Source organism: Orcinus orca, chromosome X, assembly GCF_937001465.1.
Source record: "Orcinus orca chromosome X, mOrcOrc1.1, whole genome shotgun sequence".
Taxonomy (NCBI): domain Eukaryota; kingdom Metazoa; phylum Chordata; class Mammalia; order Artiodactyla; family Delphinidae; genus Orcinus; species Orcinus orca.
The window spans coordinates 87,993,908-88,013,539 of record NC_064580.1 but is presented as its reverse complement, the minus strand read 5'-3'; the positions used below and the strand labels follow the sequence as shown (position 1 = coordinate 88,013,539).

At 41.0% G+C, this 19,632-nt stretch overlaps 1 protein-coding gene across 3 annotated transcripts; it reads left to right on the top strand.

The window, feature by feature from the left end:
• The first annotated feature begins 219 nt into the window (after positions 1-219).
• Positions 220-5,845, top strand: TSPAN6 (tetraspanin 6). Of its 3 annotated transcripts, none has more exons than XM_033412462.2 (8): positions 220-354; positions 1,250-1,291; positions 1,689-1,763; positions 2,617-2,715; positions 3,003-3,137; positions 3,452-3,535; positions 4,256-4,361; positions 4,999-5,845. In XM_033412462.2, the coding sequence occupies exons 1-7, from the start codon at positions 268-270 to the stop codon at positions 4,322-4,324; spliced, it is 591 nt and encodes a 196-aa protein (XP_033268353.1). In that variant the 5' UTR covers positions 220-267; the 3' UTR covers positions 4,325-4,361; positions 4,999-5,845. The 3 variants fall into 3 exon arrangements, with proteins under 3 accessions (XP_033268353.1, XP_004283569.1, XP_033268354.1); XM_004283521.4 differs by having other exon boundaries at positions 1,250-1,438; XM_033412463.2 differs by lacking the exon at positions 1,250-1,291 and having other exon boundaries at positions 225-354.
• The last annotated feature ends 13,787 nt before the right edge of the window (positions 5,846-19,632 follow it).

The following is a 19,632-nucleotide window of genomic DNA, read 5'->3' as shown; positions in this document are numbered from 1 at the left end:
CCCTTTGAAGATCTAAGAAATTTGCGACACTAGAACCTTTTGTGTAGAGTTTTCGGCAACCTTCGGCAGGGGGCGCTCGGAAATTGCCGTCACTTTCCGGACAGCCTCCCGGACCTTGCCCTCTAGAAAACTGTACAGTGTTTCCGGCTCTTCTCAGTCGCAGACGCTCGTAACTTTTCGGCACTTTCCGGGGAGACTCGGGGGCTCCGCGCCTCGCTCACTCTGTTCCGATCGCCTGGCGCGGCGGGGCAGGGTCTTGGGCTAGTCATGGCGTCCCCGTCTCGGAGGCTGCAGACCAAACCGGTCATCACTTGTTTCAAGAGCGTCCTCTTGATCTACACATTCATCTTCTGGGTGAGACACGGAGACGCCCGGGGACGGGAGGGGATCCCGGGCTGGGGTCGTGCGGAGGGAGCTCGGATCGGGAGTGGGGAGGTGAGGCGCTGGTGGGGCTGGGGCGGCGGTCGCTGCTGGGACCCCGGCGCTGGTGACGACGTGCTGGGGCTCGAGCTCGGGTTCGGGCATCTCGCCCGCGCGGGTCGGGGTGTCGGGCGACGGCAGCTGAGAGGCTGAGCCGGGACCCAGACGTGCCTAGCTTTGGAATTCGATGCGGGGGGCGAGTAAGGGAGTGAATCCCCCCAGAGCAAACAGAGGGTGTCCCCGGACCATTGGAGAGGCAAGGCTTGCCCGGCCCTGGTGAGGGCTCGCTTGCATAATAGTCTTTTTCTTTCCACTGCTTCATAAGAGGGGAGTATTTTGCAGGTAAGTATGGTAATGGCTCCACTCCCGCCAGTCTGTCCTTGGGCTTGCTTTGTGTACCATCCCTTTGTACCCTGTGCTCATCACTGAACTGGGGGAAAGGGGAAAGTTTCTGGAACTCTTAGAAACACTCCCCCCGCCCCCACCCCCACCTGCGGAAAGGTTTTCTTCCTAAGGCGGGTGTAAAACAGTTAAGTTTTGATTCCTAGGGCAAAAAAACAGATAAAGTTTAAGAATTTTGTCAAGGTGCCTTCTCTAGCTGCCCCTTGGTTTTGTCCTGGCCACAGTGATCCAGCGTGTGGATTTATCAAGGCCTGTTCTTGTGTACAGCCCCACCCCGCTTGTCTACCATATCCCAGCCACAGCTCTTTGGCCACAGACTGCTACATCAATTCTCACACCTATTGTTTCTTAAACACCTAGTGGTTTGTGGTTTGAAGATGTTGCTGTATACAGTGTGTAACTCTCAATTCTCTGATTTCCCACATAGATCACTGGTGTTATCCTTCTTGCTGTTGGCATTTGGGGCAAGGTGAGCCTAGAGAATTATTTTTCCCTTTTAAATGAAAAGGCCACCAATGTCCCCTTCGTGCTCATTGGTACTGGCACTGTCATTATTCTTTTGGGCACCTTCGGCTGTTTTGCTACCTGCCGAGCTTCTGCATGGATGCTAAAACTGGTGAGTCCTTGCTTTCTTAGAATTGGTTGTTGGTTTTGAAAAGGCTTATATGTTGTAGGCTTTGTTTCTTGGAACTAGGCATGGCCCTTTTTGATTTTTCCTCTTCCTTATGAAAACTTAGCAAGTAACAGTGTAGCTGCCAATTCCCACCTTTGTGTTTTCCCTGCCCTTTTCCATAAAAATGTGAACATTGACTCCCTTTGCAGCTGTGATGTATAAACTGACTTGGACTTTTCTTTTTATCCTGCAGTATGCAATGTTTCTGACTCTCATTTTTTTGGTTGAACTGGTCGCTGCCATCGTAGGATTTGTTTTCAGACATGAGGTAAGCCTGAGTTTGGGAACCTTAATATGTGAAAATTTATCCTCTAAGAGATAAAGCTGGATAAATTTAAGTAATAGAGTTAAGCGACAGCTTTCACTAGTTTAAAAAATCACTTACAGCTGTGTTTAAAGCTGACTTTTTCAACCTGTAGCTGACAGTAATGACTTTCTGGTAAAAAAAAAAAAAAAAACCTAGCCCACTTTTTTGGTAAAGACTGATTGATAGTCACCAGAAGAAAATTGAAGGTACCCATAATTATTTGTATTTGCAGTCATTTTTCTGTGTATAAGTACCTATTAAAGTGTAGATAGTACAATTTATAACTTTAGTGATAGGAAACTATTTAAAGCACAAAATTGATAACAGAAAATTGATACCTTCTCCACTCATCAAAACCTTAATAAATCTGGGGTTAGGAAGTCATTCAATGAGTACTGAAGGCTCATCAGTGAGAGTGGTAGTGCAAAGTGGTAGTGCATTCTCCCAGAGTGAGATTTTGTAGCTTAAAAATCCCATAGGCATCAAATGTGTACTCAATTGAAAGTGAAGAAAGATTGAGGGTGGGAGGAGATACAGCAGAAGGAAGCTGCCACTTGAATAAATATATGTTCCCACAGCACTTTGAACTTCTAGTCGTTATCATCTTTTACTGGAATGTTTTGCTTAGGAATCCCCTTAGCTAAACTTACATTGCTTAGAAGACAGGATTGGACCATAGAAGTTAATTACCATACACATTGCTGCTATCAAAGATAGGACCATTTGGTCAGATGTGGGAATTTCTTATTTGACCTAGAAACCAAAAGAACATTCTAAAATCTTTGTTTACTGGCCTTGTGTTTCTTTGCTGTAGATTAAGAACAGTTTTAAGAATAATTATGAGAAAGCTTTAAAGCAATATAACGCTACGGGAGATTATAGAAGCGATGCAGTAGACAAGATTCAAACTACGGTAAGTGGTCATAGGTGGTGGCTTCTCAAGAGGGGAACATATTCCTTATTCCCTCAGAGAAGAGGATAGGGCCCTGCCTACCAGACGTTGTCCATTTGTACTGTAGCAGTGAAAGTAAGGCTAGTCCCAAAGTGCTAATCTCATGAATTATGATGCCAATAGAGAACAGCTGCTTTAAAATATGTCTTAAGCTAGAGATCACCAAGTATAATCTAAGATGATGGTTTAATTGTTTGACTACAAAGTGGTAATATGAACTATAAATGCTTCTGTTGGATTTTTTTCAGTTGCGTTGTTGTGGTGTCACCGACTATAGAGATTGGAAGGATACTAATTATTACTCAGAAAAAGGATTTCCCAAGAGCTGCTGTAAACTTGAAGGTTGTTCTCCTCAGAGAGATGCAGATAAAGTAAACAATGAAGTAAGGAGTAAAAAAAGAATTAATTTTTACTCACAATACATGTAATCTGAAATAGGGTAGAGCAGGTGTTATTCTCATTGAATAAATGAGGAAACTGAAGCTCAGAAAATTGGTGACTTGATTTCACACTTAAATGCATAATCCAAAAGGTGGAACCTGTGTTCCTCAAAGGAGACAGGATTTGTTATGAAAGAATAAATTTTAATAAAAGAACAATAAAAGGTTAAGGTAGCTCATCTTTCGCAGAGATGTGTGATCAAAGTATTTATTATGGTTTGAGCTGTACTTAATGTTTTTTTTTTCTCTTCCATTAGGGTTGTTTTATAAAGGTGATGACCATTATAGAGTCAGAAATGGGAGTTGTTGCGGGAATTTCTTTTGGAGTTGCTTGCTTCCAGGTAAGTCCTTGTAGTTAGGAAATGTTTCATCACTCTTGTTAGGTGTAAGCTACAAGATTTCCACTTTGAAGGCTTCAGTTTTGGCTTCAGGGCCCTGGTTAGCAAGGGCATTTTTAGAGAAGTCATATTTTCACAAAACTCTCAGTTGCTCATCACAGTAGAGATACAGTAGTTTTGCTCTTTTCATTCCAATTTTTGGTTGTCTTGCATCTTATGTTTTCCCACACTGTTTTCCACAACTACAGAGTTCTCTAAGACCTGCCCTGCTAGGTCTGTCTGAATCTGCACTAATAGCTGCTAGCCACCTTTCAAAAGTTATGTGGCTAGTGGCCACCGTGTTGGACAGAACAGGTATTACAGAATATTTTCATCATCACAGCATTGTTTTAGAATCCTCCAAGAGAATCTCTGCCTTGATAGATGGAGATTTTACTTGATGAGATGCATATTCTAAGCCATATCCTTTTTGCTCTGATAACTGAGAGGAAGAGTAAGGAAAGGTTCCCCAAACTTCAAGATTTTCCTGAGTGATTTTTGTCAGTGGTGGTTGTGAAATTCCAATCACAGTAGTAGTTAGACTTCACTTATATGCTTACTCTAGAAAAAAACTTAAGAAAATTGGTAGTGAATTAGAAGTGAAAGGAGAATATACCTGTATCCTGAGGTCTTTAAGCTTTGTATGTATATGTGTGTTTAATTTTGCTTGTATTTTGTTTCCAGCTGATTGGAATCTTTCTAGCCTACTGCCTCTCTCGTGCCATAACAAATAACCAGTATGAGATAGTGTAACCAGCATAACACGGGCCTGTTCCTCTCCAACTTTAAGGTATGTTCATTTTGATCCTCAGCTCTCTCAGTGTTAGTGTTTACTCCAGCCTATACATGTGATGGATGGACTGAGTTTGCCAAGAAGGTCATGTCCAGCAGTGCATTCAAATGTTATTGTTACTGTGTAACCCTGCATAGGCACTTGTGTCTCAATACAAGTCATGGCCAAAAAGGACAGAAGGGCCTCTCTGGGTTTTCCTGCACATGTCAGCCTAAAGATCCTAAGTGGTCCCCTTTCTAACAGATTTGGACCTAGTGTAGAGAAGTGAAGAATCCCAATAGTGACCTGGCAAGTACACTCTGTTCTTGGTCAATATCGGCATTTTCCCCTGGTCTTTTACCTAATTCTCATTTATTGCAGTCCTCTGGTGGACTGTTACTAGAGCCATAAACTCATCTAGCTTAACTAGATTTTGGAGAAACATGTGCTTCAATAACTTCAGTATTTGAATGGTAAAACGTGAGAACTGTAGCTGGCTGAATTAATCCCTGGGGCGCCCTTCACATTTGAATTGAGCCACTGACTGGGAACACGTGAAGGTCTTCATTAGCAGACTAGATTAAAATGTGTGGAAAGGAATACAGATATTGAAATTTGGGTTATAAGTAAATTAACTTTTTTTCTTTAATTTTAGGATATTAACATCCCCACCCCCAACCCTGTGAATTACAAGATCTCCTGGATGGAAGACCGACATTTATTACAGATAGATTGAAAAACTATACCAGTAGTCTGATTCGATCAAGACATTTGCTTGATATGTTCGAAGTCCACCTTTTGTCCCATTCATGTTAGATAGTTGAAATCCCCATGTCACTCTGAAACACTGGAAGAGCTTAGTAAATTGTAAATGAAGCAATACTGTGTTCCTCTTGACTTTTTTTTTTTCTCAGTGTGTGGCTTTTGAAAGTCACTGAGTTTGCTGTCAATGTAGTGTGATCGAAAATTGATCCCTCCAAACTGGACCTTTTCCCAGCCAGGGTTATCTGGTGTGATTGTATAATTTGCATCAAGAAGTTAAAATGTTTTCATTAGTCTCTGTTCTGCTGATAGGCAGAGAGTCACATTGTGTAATTTAATTCCAGCCAGTAGTTGAATAACACCCATCATCAGAGTTGCCAAACGGTAGTAACGACAGTCTCTGACCTCTAAGGCACCCAAGACTATAAAAGGCACTACCAGTCCTCTGTGATACACCAGGTTGCAACACAGTTAACACTTTACATTTCTTTGCCTCGAAATTTAGGTATTTATACTAACATTTATATTTCCCCTATTGTTTGAAAAGTTCTAATTATTACTTAATGGTGCCAAGAGTTATTGTATTCTCCTTAGGAATTTAAAGCAACTCATATTCATTAGCTTTAGCTGGTATTTCCTTACCAGGTTGATAAGAATTGTCAACATTAAGGTTAACTTTTAATAGTCTTAGTTTTGTTTTGTGCCTTTGATTAATAAATATAAATCTTTTACACAATAAATAGTGTTTTCCTCTAAAGTCATTGTGTTTAACTTTTGGAAAATCTGGGATGGTTGTTTTCCACGGAGAAAGCTAAGCCCCATATTTCTACTTGGAGTACAGTTTTAGATATGAAATATAAAACTGAGGTCTTGACTCTCATTTTAAAAAAGTCCCTGTTTACATAAACTATTCCCTGTGAAAGGATTACATTCCTTGCTATGAAATAGCATATGCTTAGCATTCTCCTAGAGATCAGACTCTTTGTTGTATAGTTTACATTAAGAAGTTGGATAGGGAGAGGTATAACTTGTACCTTCAGGCTAGTAAGGAAATTAATAATTAAAATTGGAGTTGGAATGGGGGAATTCTTTCTTTGGTTTTGAGTTTCTTTCTATATCCATTAGTAGGACCTAGCTCATCTGATTGCCACACATTCACACAGTCCTTGAATTTGATGGTAAAGGGGAATCAATCACAGTTATAAGGAAAGTGGATAAAAACTACTAGTTGAAAAAGATTAATAATGAATTTTGGGGTACATGTTTTAAAGTACTTGGAGTTACTACAGAGAAAGGATATTCTCCATTAAAACATTTGATGTGTGACTTTTTTAATGTTTTATTTATTTTTGGCTGCGTTGGGTCTTCGTTGCTGTGCACGGGCTTTCTCTAGTTGTGGAGAGCGGGGGCTACTCTCCATTGTGGTGCGCGGGCTTCTCACTGCGGTGGCTTCTCTTGCAGAGCACGGGCTCTAGGCATGCGGGATCAGTAGTTGCAGTGCACGGGCTTAGTTGCTCCGCAACATGTGGGATCTTCCCGGACCAGGGCTCGAACCCGTGTCCCCTGCATTGGCAGGCGGATTCTTAACCACTGTGCCACCATGGAAACCCTGATGGGTGACTTTTGACATAAGGTATAGGGATAAAACAATTGAAAACTAGTGGCTTTCCAAATGCAGTGAATCAGAGTTATTGAAATAAGTGAAGCTAAAGAAGGATTTAAAGGACAATCAGATTTATTTTAAGGATAATCAGCAATTTTCAAATAGCTGTTTTTCACTAGGGTGGCCTAGAAGAACCTTTTAAAGTTTTCTTCAGTTTTTTTAAAAGTTAAATATTTTTCCTCATTATTAAAAAGAAAAAAAAACCCAGGACATATGGAAAGTAGGAAGAGAAAAAACACACTGCCTTGCCCTTAAGGTGGGTTGGTGTATTTATTTTTAAGGTGGGTTTATTTTGGATGGCCAATTACAAAAGTCCCTTCTAGTTAAGGTGTGCATGTGCACACTGGGCTGTAAAATCCACCTCCACCTTTGCAGTGTGCCAAAGCTATCCTGTGGGTTGTCTCACTTCCAGGCACCAGGTTGCCCACTGCAAGGCGGCTCTCAGCTCCACTTTGAGAAGCAGAGCTCCACAGGGTATATTTTCTGAAAATGTGGAAAGCTTGGCAGCTTTGGCCTATTCCTGTGAGGTGTTGGGTTTATGTTGTAGGCATCAAACTTTTATGGAAAATAAATCCCTAATACAAGGTATAAATGCCATTTCTGTTTTTCCTCAGAGTTCACACAGGATTCTTTGAGATGATGTTTTTAACCTCCTGTCAGAATCCAAGTTGGTACTTTGACAGTGATGCCAGCCAGCCAAACTGATTAAATTGAGAAGCAAAGCAGTGTATGCACTTTTGTGTGTGTGAAACTGAGGAAACTTTGGTTCCTTTGGACTATTCTGTATGGCTTTTGTTTGTAGGAAAAAATCTAACACAAGCTGTAACTACCATTCCTCATGCATACATAAGATACATTGAGATTTGATATTTTTAAAATTTGCTGCCCTTCAAGGTTGACACCTTGCCTGTGATGTGGCAAACCAATCTTTTTTAATTCAAAAAGGAAAACAAAAGGCGAATATATCAGAAAAGAATACATAAACTGAAACACTTTCAGGAAAATGAGACTTTCATTTTTAAGCCATGGGTCTAAAGCTTCGCCCAGATTCCTCATGAGAGAAAAGCCATTATGATTTAATTATGGCTTTTCTATTAGGTACCCTCTACCCTGTGGAGCTTAGTAGACTTTGGCACTTATGAGAGCACAGCAAATGCTAATGAAATGAATGAGGGAGTGAATCTAATTACAATGGCTTCTTAATGTTCTGTGTGAAGTAAGTTGTTGATCTAAATATCTCATTCTATATAAGCCACTGTTTATATAATAGAAACCACCTGCCCAGTCAGAAACCACTTAACCTCGGAAACCACTGCTAACTTCCTCCCTGTCAAATCCCTTTTTGCTGCTTTTCTTTTTTGAAGTCTTTGCTACATGTGAGGCCACCGAAGATTCTTGGTTTTTGTTTTGACCTTGTAATATCCTGCTTTTCTTCCCTTTTACTGCTGTTTCTAGTTTACTTTGCTGTTTTAATTTCCTCCTACTTTTCAAGTGTGGCTGCCCCCCAAAGTCTTGCATTTGGCTTTCTGCTCTTAGGTTATGCTGACCTTGGAGGAACTGAATGTAGATAACACTTCAGTTGTGTGTTGGTAATTGTGACTTGCTTGTATCCCCCTCTCCCTCCAACACCCCAAAGCTTAGCATTCTGAACATTTAAAAATTCAAAAACCCCTCCTATAACATGTAGTGCATGGATAGTAGGCACATTTGATGCTGACTGAACTGGTTCCTTCACCAGGAATAACACAGTTTATGGCAATCGAGGAAAATGGGCCAGTTGCTCTGAGAGTTTATCATTGGCTCTGCTACATGCATTCATCAGATGAACATGAGTTCTTTGGGTAAGACTGTTATACTTGATCTGGTGTGCTCTCATTACCACGTCCTCAAAGTTTTTATTAAAAAAAAACGGAAGTAGTGACTTGTAAATATTTCTCTCTTCCAACAAGTTTTTCACCACCTTTGCTGCGAAAAGACAATCTCAGTAGCAACATCCTCAAAGCAAATCAAACTGGCATGTGCTTGCCTGGATATAGACAATCAATTCATGAATGGGTGCACACAGTATGTAAGCAGGTAATACAAATACTCAGAATCATCGTTGGAAAGGTATGGACACAGGGCAACACACCTGGGGTACAGATTAAGATTTTGAGAGGTGAGGGACTTGAGAGATTTTCTCTCTAAGTGCATGTCTTGACCTTCCTTAGAAGGAAAATGGCATCTAAGAGGAGGTAGACCCTTTCCAAAGAGTTATTTTTCCTACTCAGTTTCTTACTCCCCCCATCCCCAGCCACCGGAAGGTAAGATAACTAATGTTTACTGAGTACTTACTAATTGCCCAACACTTTGTAAGGTGCTTCAATAAACTACCCTGTGCAGGGAGGTAGACCTATCACCATTTTTCAGAAAAACCACGAAAAACCTGAAGATTAGGTTAAATAGCTTGTCCAAGGTCACACAGCTAGTAAGTGGCAGATCTAGGATCTGACTCTGAAGCCCATGCTTCTTTCATTGAATTATGCTGCACCTTAATAACAAAAAGGCTCTAGGGATTATGTGATGCTGGTCCATGGCCAGAGAACAGGAGTAAGAAAAGCAATTCTCCTCCAAGTATCATTTAATCAGTCTTTACTGAATATGAAATCTTTAAAAAGGAAAACTTCATGAAAAAGAGTATCCTATTTTCTCACAACATGCTCTTGTAAGGTGTTAGCATACAATAAGTACATATTAAAAACAAACACATCTGTAGTTACTCCGTCTCCACAACGTTATTAAATCAAAGAAATGACTACAAAGAGTTAATCACAGTCTAAACATTAACCCCTCCCATTGTCTTTTAAGCATCTTTTCATACCGCCAGAGGCTTCCTAAAGTTCATAAGCTAATATTTCCCACTTTAGTAAAGATACTCCACAACACTCAGCTGCTTTCATAACATATTCTCTTGCAACTATCTTTAAACATTAAATGGAACCCCTCCCCCAAACCTCTGCCACACAGACACACACATGCTGGAGGCAGACTCACTCTCAACTCTGCAGGCAGAAATCCGAACCTTGCTTTTGGCAAATAGGTTTGTTTGCACATGCGCACATGCACGCGGATAATCTATCCCCCTACTGGACAGCAGCAATTTCCAAGACCGACAGGCCTCATGGTGCGCCCCAGGGCGTCTAGGGAGTTCAGAGCCGCACACCACAGCTCACTGCAGCCTTGAATTCAGCCCAATCGCAGTCTGACCCAAGCAGGGGAACAAGCAACACAGGCCCTTCTTTCATCGTCTTCCTCAGCCCCCACCCCGACCCTTCTTGGCCTTGAGCCCATGCTGGGCCTCTGACACTGGCAGAAGGAAAACTAACAGAAAGCATGCCATGGTAATTATTTGAGAGCTTGGCCTAAAGGCCTGAAGACATACCCAGAAGAATTCAGAAAATATCAAAAAGTTTAGGGAAAATTAAAAATGTAAAAATTTGACAGATCAAAGATAACCAATGTTTTGATTTAAAAATAGATGTTTCTTATCTACCAACCGAATGCATGAATTATAAAATGTATAAAAATTTCAGAGTTCAAGTGGTATAAAGTAATAAATTTGTCTCCCTTTCCTGCCCACCCTCATTCCCACTTCCCAGAGTGGGAATTACTGATAAAATTTTCTTGTGGGAAGGAGACCATCAAGATGGCAGAGGAGTAAGACGTGGAGGTCACCTTCCTCCTCACAAATACATCAGAAATACATCTACACGTGGGACAACTCCTACAGAACACCTGAACGCTGCCAGAAGACCTCAGACTTCACAAAAGGCAAGAAACTCCCCATGTACCTGGGTAGGGCAAAAGAAAAAAGAAAACAGAGACAAAAGGATAGGGACGGGACCTGCACCAGTGGGAGGGAGATGTGAAGGAGGAAAGGTTTCCACACACTAGGAAGCCCCTTCATGGGGGAAATGGGGGGCGGTTGGTTGGGGGGGAAGCTTCGGAGCCACGGAGGAGAGCGCAGCAATAAGGGTGCAGAGGGCAAAGCGGAGAGATTGCCGCACAGGGGATTGGTGCCGACCAGCACTCACAAGCCTGGAGGCTTGTCTGCTCACCCGCCGGGACGGGCGGGGGCTGGGAGCTGAGGCTCGGGCTTTGGAGGTCAAATCCCAGGGAGAGGACTGGGGTTGGTGGCGTGAACACAGCCTGAAGGGGGCTAGTGCGCCACAGCTAGCCGGGAGGGAGTCCGGGAAAAAGTCTGGACCTGGCGAAGAGGCAAGAGACTTTTTCTTCCCTCTTTGTTTCCTGGTGCGTGAGGAGAGGGGATTAAGAGCGCCGCTTAAAGGAGCTCCAGAGAGGGGTGTGAGCCGCGGCTATAGCACAGACCCCAGAGACGGGCATGAGATGCTAAGGCTGCTGCTGCCGCCACCAAGAAGCCTGTGTGCGAGCACAGGTCACTATCCACACCTCCCCTCCTGGGAACCGGTGCAGCCTGCCACTGCCAGGGTCCCGTGACCCAGGGCCAACTTCCCTGGGAGAACATACGGTGAGCCTCAGGCTGGTGCAATGGCACGTTGGCCTCTGCCGACACAGGCTCGCCTCACATTCTGTACCCCTCCCTCCCCCCGGCCTGAGTGAGCCAGAGCCTCCTAATCAGCTGCTCCTTTAACCCCGTCCTGTCTCAGCGAAGAACAGACGCCTTCCGGCGACCTACACACAGAGGCAATACCAAATCCAAAGCTGAACCCCGGGAGCTGTGAGAACAAAGAAGAGAAAGGGAGATCTCTCCGAACAGCCTCAGGAGCAGCAGATTAAATCTCCACAATCAACTTGATGTACCCTGCATCTGTGGAATACCTGAATAGACAAGGAATCATCCCAAATTGAGGCGGTGGACTTTGGGAGCAACGATATATATGTTTTTTTCCTTCTGCTCTTTTTGTGAGTGTGTATGTGTATGCTTCTTTGTGTGATTTTGTCTGTATAGCTTCGCTTTTACCATTCGTACTAGGGTTCTGTCTGTCCATTTGCTTGTTATTATTATTTTTTTAGTATACTGTTTAGCACTTGTTATCATTGGTGGATTTTTTTTGGCTTGGTTGCTCTCTTCTTTCTTTTCTTTTCTTTTTTTATTACTTTTAAATTTTTTTAATTTTAAATAATTATTTTGTATTTTAATAACTTTATTTTTTCTTTCTTTCTTTCTTTTTTTCTCCCTTTGTTCTGAGCCGTATGGCTGACAGGGTCTTGGTGCTCTGACTGGGTGTCAGGCCTGTGCCTCTGAGGTGGGAGAGCCGAGTTCAGGACATTGGTCCACCAGAGACCTCCCAGGTCCAAGTAATATCAAATGGCGAAAGCTCTCCCAGAGATCTCTGTCTCAAAGCTAACACCCACCTCCACTCAATGACCAGTAAGCTACAGTGCCGGACACCCTATGTCAAACAACCAGCAAGACAGGAACACAACCCCATCCATTAGCAGAGAGGCTGCCTAAATTCATAATAAGGCCACAGACACCCCAAAACACACCAGCAAACACGGTCCTGCCCACCAGAAAGACAAGATCCAGCCGCATCCACCAGAACACAGGCACTAGTCCCCTCCACCAGGAAGCGTACACAACCCACTGAACCAAACTTAGCCACTGGGGGCAGCCACCAAAAACAACGGGAACTACAAACCTGCAGCCTGCGAAAAGGAGACCCCAAAAACAGTAAGTTAAGCAAAATGAAAAGACAGAGAAACACACAGCAGATGAAGGAGCAAGGTTAAAACCCACCAGACCAAACTAATGAAGAGGAAATAGGCAGGCTACCTGAAAAAGAATTCAGAGTAATGATAGTAAAGATGATCCAAAATCTTGGAAATAGAATGTAGAAAATACAAGAAACATTTAACAAGGACCTAGAAGAACTAAAGAGCAAACAAACAATGATGAACAGCACAACACAATAAATGAAATTAAAACTTTTCGAGAAGGAATCAATAGCAGAATAACTGAGGCAGAAGAACGGATAAGTGACCTGGAAGACAAAATAGTGGAAATAACTACTGCAGAGTAGAATAAAGAAAAAAGAATGAAAAGAATTGAGGACAGTCTCAGAGACCTCTGGGACAACATTAAATGCACCAACATTCGAATTATAGGGGTCCCAGAAGAAGAAGAGAAAAAGAAAGGGACTGAGAAAATATCTGAACACATTATAGCTGAAAACTTCCCTAATGTGGGAAAGGAAATAGTTAATCAAGTCCAGGAAATGCAGAGAGTCCCATACAAGATAAACCCAAGGAGAAACACGCCAAGACACATATTAATTAAACTACCAAAAATTCAATACAAAGAAAATATATTAAAAGCAGCAAGGGAAAAACAACAAATAACATGCAAGGGAATCCCCATAAGGTTAACAGCTGATCTTTCAGCAGAAACGCTGCAAGCCAGAAGGGACTGGCAGGACATATTTAAAGTGATGAAAGGGAAAGACCTACAGCCAAGATTACTCTACCCAGCAAGGATCTCATTCAGATTTGATGGAGAAATTTAAACCTTTAGAGACAAGCAAAAGCTAAGAGAATTCAGCACCACCAAACCAACTTTACAACAAATGCGAAAGGAACTTCTCTAGGCAGGGCACACAAGAGAAGGAAAAGACCTACAATAACAGACCCAAAACAATTAAGAAAATGGTAATAGGAACATATGTATCAATAAGTACCTTAAATGTAAATGGATTAAATGCTCCAACCAAAAGACATAGACTGGCTGAATGGATACAAAAACAAGACCCATATATATGCTGTCTAGAAGAGACCCACTTCAGACCTAGGGACACATATGACTGAAAATGAGGGGATGGAAAGAGATATTCCATACAAATAGAAATCAAAAGAAAGCTGTAGTAGCAATTCTCATATCAGACAAAATAGACTTTAAAATAAAGACTATTACAAGAGACAAAGAAGGACACTACATAATCATCAAGGGATCAATCCAAGAAGAAGATATAACAATTGTAAATATTTATGTACCCAACATAGGAGCACATCAGTACATAGGGCAAATGTTAACAGCCATAAAAGGGGAAAGCGACAGTAACACAATCATGGTGGGGGACTTTAACAGCCCACTTTCACCAGTGGACAGATCATCCAAAATTAAAATAAATAAGGGAACACAAGCTTTAAATTATACATTAAACAAGATGGAGTTAATTGATATTTATAGGACATTCCATCCAAAAACAACAGAATACACTTTGTTCTCAAGTGGTCATGGATCAATCTCCAGGATAGGTCATATCTTGGGTCACAAATCAAGCCTTGGTACATTTAAGAAAATTGAAGTCATATCAAGTACCTTTTCTGACAACAGCGCTATGAGATTAGATATCAATTGCAGGAAAAAATCTGTAAAGAATACAAACACACGGAGGCTAAACAATACACTCCTTAATAACCAAGAGATCACTGAAGAAATCAAAGAGGAAATCAAGAAATACCTAGAAGCAAATGACAATGAAAACATGACGACCCAAAACCTATGGGATGCAGCAAAAGCAGTTCTAAGAGGGAAGTTTATAGCAATACAATCCTACCTTAAGAAACAGGAAGCATCTCAAATAAACAACCTAACCTTACACCTAAAGCAATTGGAGAAAGAAGAACCAAAAAGCCCCAAAGTTAGCAGAAGGAAGGAAATCGTAAAGATCAGATCAGAAATAAATGAAAAAGAAATGAAGGAAATGATAGCAAAGATCAATAAAACTAAAAGCTTGTTCTTTGAGAAGATAAAGAAAATTGATAAATCATTGGCCAGACTCATCCAGACAAAAAGGGAGAAGACTCAAATCAATAGAATTAGAAATGAAAAACGAGAAGTAACAACTGACACTGCAGAAATACAAAGGATCATGAGAGATTACTACAGGCAACTATACGCCAATAAAATCGATAACCTGGAAAAAATGGGCACATTCTTACAAAAGCACAACCTTCCAAGACTGAACCAGGAAGAAATAGAAAATTTAAACAGACCGAACACAAGCACTGAAATTGAGACTGTGATTGAAAATCTTCCAACAGACAAAAGCCCAGGACCAGATGGCTTCACAGGCGTGTTCTATCAAACATTTAGAGAACAGCTACCACCTATCCTTCTCAAACTCTTCCAAAATATAGCAGAAGGAGGAAAACTTCCAAACTCATTCTTCGAGGCCACCATCACCCTGATACAAAAGCCAGACAAGGTGTCACAAGGAAAGAAAACTACAGGCCAATATCACTGATGAACATAGATGCAAAAATCCTCAAAAGAATGCTAGCAAACAGAATCCAACAGCACATTAAAAGGATTATACACCATGATCAAGAGGGGTTTATCCCAGGAATGCAAGGATTCCTCAATATATGCAAATCAATCATTGTGATACACCATATTAACAAATTGAAGGATAAAAACCATTTGATCATCTCAATAGATGCAGAGAAAGCTTTTGAGAAAATTCAACGCTTATTTATCATAAAAACCCTGCAAAGTAGGCATAGAGGGAACTTACCTCAACATAATAAAGGCCATATATGAGAAAGCCACAGCCAACATCATTCTCAATGGTGAAAAACTGAAACCATTTCCTCTAAGATCAGGAACAAGACAAGGTTGCCCACTCTCACCACTATTATTCAACATAGTTTTGGAAGTTTTAGCCACAGCAATCAGAGAAGAAAAAGAAATAAAAGAACCCAAATTGGAAAAGAAGAAGTAAAACTGTCACTGTTTGCAGATGACATGATACTATACATAGAAAATCCTAAAGACTCTACCAGAAAAGTACTAGAGCTAATCAATGAATTTGGTAAAATAGCAGGATACAAAATTAATGCACATAAATCTCTTACATTCCTATACACTAATGATGAATAATCTGAAAAAGAAATTAAGGAAACACTCCCGTTTACCATTGCAACAAAAAGAATAAAATACCTAGGAATAAACCTACCTAGGGAGACAAAAGACCTGTATGCAGAAAACTATAAGACACTGATGAAAGAAATTAAAGATGATACCAACAGATGGAGAGGTATACCATGTTCTTGGTATGGAAGAATCAATATTGTGAAAATGACTATACTACCCAAAGCAATCTACAGATTCATTGCAATCCCTATCAAATTACCAATGGTAATTTTATTGAACTAGAACAAAAAATCTTAAAATTTGTACAGAGACACCCAAGACCCCGAATAGCCAAAGCAGTCTTGTGGGAAAAAAATGGAGCTGGAAGAATCAGACTCCCTGACTTCAGACTATACTACAAAGCTACAGTAATCAAGACAATATGGTACTGGCACAAAAACAGAAATCCAGATCAATGGAACAGGATAGAAAGCACAGAGATAAACCCTCACATATATGGTTACCTTATTTTTTTTTTTTTACCTCTTTTTTTATTTTTTATTTTTTTTTATTTTTTTATTTTTTTATTTTTTTTATTTTTTTATTTATTTTTTTTATTTTTTATTTTTTTTGAATATTCATTTATTTTTAATGACTTATTAGAACAAATACCTATAGATATCATTATATATATGATATATAAATTAATTATACAATATATCATGTATTAATTATTAAAACATACTCTGGTAAATATTATATATTCAATATGAAACAGGAGGAAAGGGGGCAGGGCACAACCTTTAAAAGAATTACATAGCCCGAGGACACAACATAAACTGATTAGAACAAAATAGGTCCAAGATGGCGGACGAGTCTACTTCCACTAGACCTTGAGCCTCAGTATACACTCATTGTAACACATCAGCAAGCTAAGCGACACACCCATAGGTGCCACGACAGTTCCAAGGATGACCATAAAGGTCAAAAAGTGGGCGGTGGCTCAATTCCTAGAAATCCCCACCCCTTCCCCAAAATAGCTGGAATACTCCTCCCACTCATCAGCGTATGAAATTACTCACCCCTATAAAACTAACAACCCCATACCCTGGTGCTGCCCTCGCCTTCTTTTTTTTTTTTTTTTTTTTTTTTATAGGTATACCTGGATTTAATTCTCACTTCTACCGCTTGGTAGCTGGATAGCCTTAGGCAAGTTTCATACCTCCCTGAAATTCACTTAATTCAGTCTGTAAAATGGCATAATAACTTATTATAGCATCCTTTTAGGAATTTTAAATCAGTTCTTGAAATAAAAGTACACAATATATAGACAAGTATGGATTCCTCAATAGATGTTTGACCTTTCATTTCTCCAGTATCCCACCCGCATCAAATAAAGAAAAATACTTTTTAAAATTTACGAATATTTCATTGTTGTAAAGTTAAAGCCATAAAAATAATCAAATGGCCTACTATCATACCGTTAGAAGAAAAAAAAAAAAAAAAAGGTGTTCATGAGAGTTCCATATTAGAATACAAGTTTTCCTTAGGCACCTGTTTATGTATGCTATTCTGCTCTTTACAATAAATAATTAAATTTAAAAGACTTAATTCCTCACTTTTAAGACCTTATTAGTTTACAAATTACATATTGACCTATGCTAAATTTTATACCGACCCATGCTAATGAATTCAGTACAGAAAACAAAAAACACTGCACTCAAGCAAACTACATATATATATATATATATATATATATATATATATATATATATATAACTTATATGAGAATTGCTACTCCAGCTTTCTTTTGGTTTCCATTTGCATGAAATACCTTTTTCCATCCCCTTTCAGTCTGTATGTGTCTCTAGGTCTGAAGTGGGTCTCTTGTAGACAGCAAATATATGGGTCTTGTTTTTGTATCCATTCAGCCAATCTGTGTCTTTTGGTGGGAGCATTTAGTCCATTTACATTTAAGGTAATTATCGATATGTGTGTTCCCATTCCCATTTTCTTAATTGTTTGGGGTTTGTTATTGTAGGTCTTTTCCTTCTTTTGTGTTTCTTGCCTAGAGAAGTTCCTTTAGCAGTTGTTGTAGAGCTGGTTTGGTGGTGCTGAACTCTCTCAGCTTTTGCTTGTCTGTAAAGGTTTTAATTTCTCCATCAAATCTGAATGAGATCCTTGCTGGGTAGAGTAATCTTGGTTGCAGGTTTTTCTCCTTCAACACTTTCAATATGTCCTGCCACTCCCTTCTGGCTTGCAGAGTTTCTGCTGAAAGATCAGCTGTTAACCTTATGGGGATTCCCTTGTGTGTTATTTGTTGTTTTTCCCTTGCTGCTTTTAATATGTTTTCTTTGTATTTAATTTTTGACAGTTTGATTAATATGTGTCTTGGCGTATTTCTCCTTGGATTTATCCTGTATGGGACTCTCTGTGCTTCCTGGACTTGATTAACTATTTCCTTTCCCATATTAGGGAAGTTTTCAACTATAATCTCTTCAAATATTTTCTCAGTCCCTTTCTTTTTCTCTTCTTCTTCTGGAACCCCTATAATTCGAATGTTGGTGCGTTTAATGTTGTCCCAGAGGTCTCTGAGACTGTCCTCAGTTCTTTTCATTCTTTTTTCTTTATTCTGCTCTGCAGTAGTTATTTCCACTATTTTATCTTCCAGGTCACTTATCCATTCTTCTGCCTCAGTTATTCTGCTATTGATCCCATCTAGAGTACTTTTAATTTCATTTATTGTGTTGTTCATCGTTGCCTGTTTCATCTTTAGTTCTTCTAGGTCCTTGTTAACTGATTCTTGCATTTTGTCCATTCTATTGTCCATTCTATCTCCAAGATTTCGGATCAACCTTACTATCATTATTCTGAATTCTTTTTCCGGTAGACTGCCTATTTCCTCTTCATTTGTTAGGTCTGGTGGGTTTTTATCTTGCTCCTTCATCTGCTGTGTGTTTTTCTGTCTTTTCATTTTGCTTATCTTACTGTGTTTGTGGTCTCCTTTTTTGCAGGCTGAAGGTTCGTAGTTCCTGTTGTTTTTTGTGTCTGTCCCCAGTGGCTAAGGTTGGTTCAGTGGGTTGTGTCGGCTTCCTGGTGGAGGGTACTAGTGCCTGTGTTCTGGTGGATGAGGCTGGATCTTGTCTTTCTGGTGGGCAGGTCCACGTCTGGTGGTGTGTTTTGGGGTGTCTGTAGACTTATTATGATTTTGGGCAGCCTCTCTGCTAATGGGTGGGGTTGTGTTCCTGTCTTGCTAGTTGTTTGGCATAGGATGTCCAGCACTGTAGCTTGCTGGTCGTTGAGTGAAGCTGGGTGCTGGCGTTGAGATGGAGATCTCTCGGAGATTTTTGCTGTTTGATATTATGTGCAGCTGGGAGGCCTCTTGTGGACCAGTGTCCTGAAGTTGGCTCTCCCACCTCAGAGGCACAGCACTGACTCCTGGCTGCAGCACCAAGAGCCTTTCATCCACAGGGCTCCTTAATTTGGGATGATTCGTTGACTATTCAGGTATTCCACAGATGCAGGGTATATCAAGTTGATTGTGGAGCTTTAATCCGCTGCTTCTGAGGCTGCTGGGAGAGATTTCCCTTTCTCTTCTTTGTTCTCACAGCTCCCAGGGGCTCAGCTTTGGATTTGGCCCCGCCTGTGCGTGTAGGTCGCCGGAGGGCGTCTGTTCTTTGCTCAGACAGGACGGGGTTAAAGGAGCCGCTGATTCGGAGGCTCTGGCTCACTCAGGCCGGGGGGTAGGGAGGGTCACGGAGTGTGGGGTGGGCCTGCAGCGGCAGAGGCCGGCGTGACGTTGCAGCCTGAGGCGCGCCGTGCGATCTCCCGGGCGAGTTGTCCCTGGATCCCGGGACCCTGGCAGTGGCGGGCTGCACAGGCTCCCCGGAAGGGCGTGTGGCTAGTGACCTGTGTTCGCACACAGGCCTCCCGGTGGCGGCAGCAGCAGCCTTAGCGTCTCATGTCTGTCTCTGGGCTCCGCACTTTTA